The following is a 2,762-nucleotide window of genomic DNA, read 5'->3' as shown; positions in this document are numbered from 1 at the left end:
GGGAGCCGATAGCAGGGAGCCTGGTGAAGGGGACACCAAGCCACGCGCGCTCCTGCCAGTCGCTGACTGCTTACAAACTGATTATTTTTATTTACTTGCTTATTTTTAGGAACGTCTGCTTAGAGGCTTAGGTCTTCTCTTGAACCTGCAGCGACGCCCCGGGGCGAGCACAAAGGCTCCGACGGCAGCCGGCTGGACTGCGGAGTGCGCGGACGCAGGCGCCAGAGGTCGCCTGCTGGCGTCCTAGCCAAGCCTGGGGCACCATGCTGCGACGCCTGCAGCCCCGGAGCGCGGGCACAAAAGGCCCACGGGCCACGACCGAGGCGGCTTTGGAGGCCGCCTCGCGCCCCCATCCCTCAGCCTCCAGGGACTCTCCGGCCTCAGCCAAGCCGCTGCTGCGCTGGGACGAGGTGCCCGACGACTTCGTGGAGTGCTTCATACTATCGGGCTACCGGCGGCTGCCCTGCACGGTGCAGGAGTGCCTAGCCTCGGTGCTGAAGCCCACCAACGAGACTCTCAACTTCTGGACGCACTTCATCCCCCTTCTGCTGTTCCTGAGCAAGTTCTGCCGCCTGTTCTTTCTGAGCGGCCGGGATGTGCCCTTCCACCACCCCTGGCTGCTGCCGCTGTGGTGCTACGCGTCGGGCGTGCTGCTGACCTTTGCCATGAGCTGCACAGCGCACGTGTTCAGCTGCCTGTCTCTGCGCCTGCGAGCCGCCTTCTTCTACCTGGACTATGCGTCCATCAGCTACTACGGCTTCGGTAGCACGGTGGCCTACTACTACTACCTGCTGCCGGGCCTCAGCTTGTTGGACGCCAGAGTGATGACCCCTTATGTGCAGCAGCGCTTGGGCTGGCATGTGGACTGCACGCGCCTCATCGCCGCCTACCGTGCGCTCGTGCTGCCTGTGGCCTTTGTGCTGGCGGTGGCCTGCACCGTGGCCTGCTGCAAGAGCCGCACAGACTGGTGCTCTTACCCGTTCGCGTTGCGCACCTTCGTCTTCGTCATGCCGCTCAGCATGGCCTGCCCCATCATGCTTGAGAGCTGGCTCTTTGATCTGCGAGGCGAGAACCCCACGCTCTTCGTGCACTTCTACCGCCGCTACTTCTGGCTGGTGGTGGCTGCCTTCTTTAATGTGAGCAAGATCCCCGAGCGCATCCAACCTGGCCTCTTTGACATCATAGGCCACAGTCACCAGCTCTTCCACATCTTCACTTTCCTCAGCATCTACGACCAGGTGTACTACGTCGAGGAGGGCCTGCGCCAATTCCTCAAGGCGCCCCCTGCTGCTCCCACCTTTTCGGGCACCGTGGGCTACATGCTGCTGCTGGTCGTCTGTTTGGGGCTGGTCATCAAGAAGTTCCTGAACAGCTCCGAATTCAGCAGTAAAAAGTGAGCCTCTGCCTTGCAGGAGGCTGCTGGTTTGCACCTGTTTGTACTTTCTGTTTTTACTGTTGTTGGTTTGTTTTCCAGTTTTGTTGTTTCCTTCTTTGCTCAAGGAGGGTGCTGCAGAGCCACAGGGGAAAAGTCCAATATGATGGGGGTGGGGTGGGGGGTGGGGATCCAGTGCACTTGGGGCTTTGGGTGAGGGAAGTGGGTCAAGCAGGAGGGGGAGGGCCACTGGTTTTTGCCCATGGACAAAATTCAGGTGGTGTCTGTGACATCCAGGGAGTTTTTGAAGGCAGCGAATAAAATCCCAAATAAAACCCAAATCAGTTATATTTTCCAGTCGTCTTCTGTGCCAGCGGTAATAATACGTAGCCCTTGTGAGGTCAGGTATGCATTTAAGAGGGTAAGTAGACAAAATCCCTGGATACTTCCATTTCAGTCTCAGGAGTGCTTGGATTTGTCAAAAGAATGGAGCTTTGTAGGAAACGGGCACAAAGACATAAGCCCAGGGCTTAACATACTAGAAAATGCATGGAATGTGAACAACACAAGTTAATTATTTCAAAATGTTTCTCAGATGTTATTTAAATAGTAATATATACAATAATTTTCATAAGCCTGTTATATGCACTGAATTTTGTGATGTAGTTATGAATTTCGCAGCCCTTCTGCATTGCATACACTTGAACTGGACATCAGGGCAAGCTGCTTGAGAGTTCTCAACTACTTTCTTAAACAGTGTTTTCTGAAGGCCTGTGTGCCATGATTCAAATGTGAATTATTCTACCGTAGGGACTCTGGTTAGACTACTGGTGAGGAGCTCAGTGGTCTGTGTAGATCCCAGATGCCCATTTACTGGAATGTATTCCACAAAACCTATCCTATTTTTGGTTTGTTTTGCTTTTAATCTGATTCTTTCCTTCTCTACTTATTTAAATTACCACTAGAATAAATGTGCCTTTGAAGCAATGCCCAAATGACTGGTCCTCAAATATAGGGGAGAGCAGTTGGAGTAAACTTTGCTTACTGTACTGCAAATCAGGGTTTAACATTCCACCCAGGAGGGAAGGAAGAGGAAGTTGGTTTCAAGTTTTTGGTAGCACCAGAAGTAGCTTACCAGGACATGCAGAGCATCTGGCTTTTCTACTAGGAGAAGGGGCCAACCCACTAATGTGGCTATAGTTCCTAGTGCAGCCGATGGGGAAGGTGAGAGGACACTGTTCTAGTCTGATGCCATCTATCGTTGCTAAAATATAATACTCAGGAATAAATGAAGCAGTTATAGTGTGACAGGCAGGAGCATATTGCTTAAATTGTAACTGAAATTTTTGAATTAAATAGGATTACCTTTGCCTAGTTAAACACTTAAGTC

General features: G+C 52.2%; 1 protein-coding gene across 2 annotated transcripts in view; it reads left to right on the top strand.

The window, feature by feature from the left end:
- Window positions 1-2,359, top strand: part of PAQR9 (progestin and adipoQ receptor family member IX) — a 2,845-nt gene extending 486 nt beyond the window's left edge. The window contains exons 1-2 of one of the 2 annotated variants that reach the window (XM_014542174.1): window positions 1-23; window positions 110-2,359. In XM_014542174.1, coding sequence (XP_014397660.1) covers window positions 264-1,397 — 1,134 coding nt within the window. In that variant the 5' untranslated portion in view covers window positions 1-23; window positions 110-263 and the 3' untranslated portion in view covers window positions 1,398-2,359. The remainder of the gene's footprint in view (window positions 24-109) is intronic. The other variant, XM_005869308.2, reaches the window with a different exon arrangement.
- Window positions 2,360-2,762: the final 403 nt, after the last annotated feature.

This window comes from Myotis brandtii, unplaced genomic scaffold, assembly GCF_000412655.1.
Source record: "Myotis brandtii unplaced genomic scaffold, ASM41265v1 scaffold291, whole genome shotgun sequence".
Taxonomy (NCBI): domain Eukaryota; kingdom Metazoa; phylum Chordata; class Mammalia; order Chiroptera; family Vespertilionidae; genus Myotis; species Myotis brandtii.
Note: the sequence above shows the minus strand (reverse complement) of the source record. Positions and strands in the feature narration are given on the sequence as shown.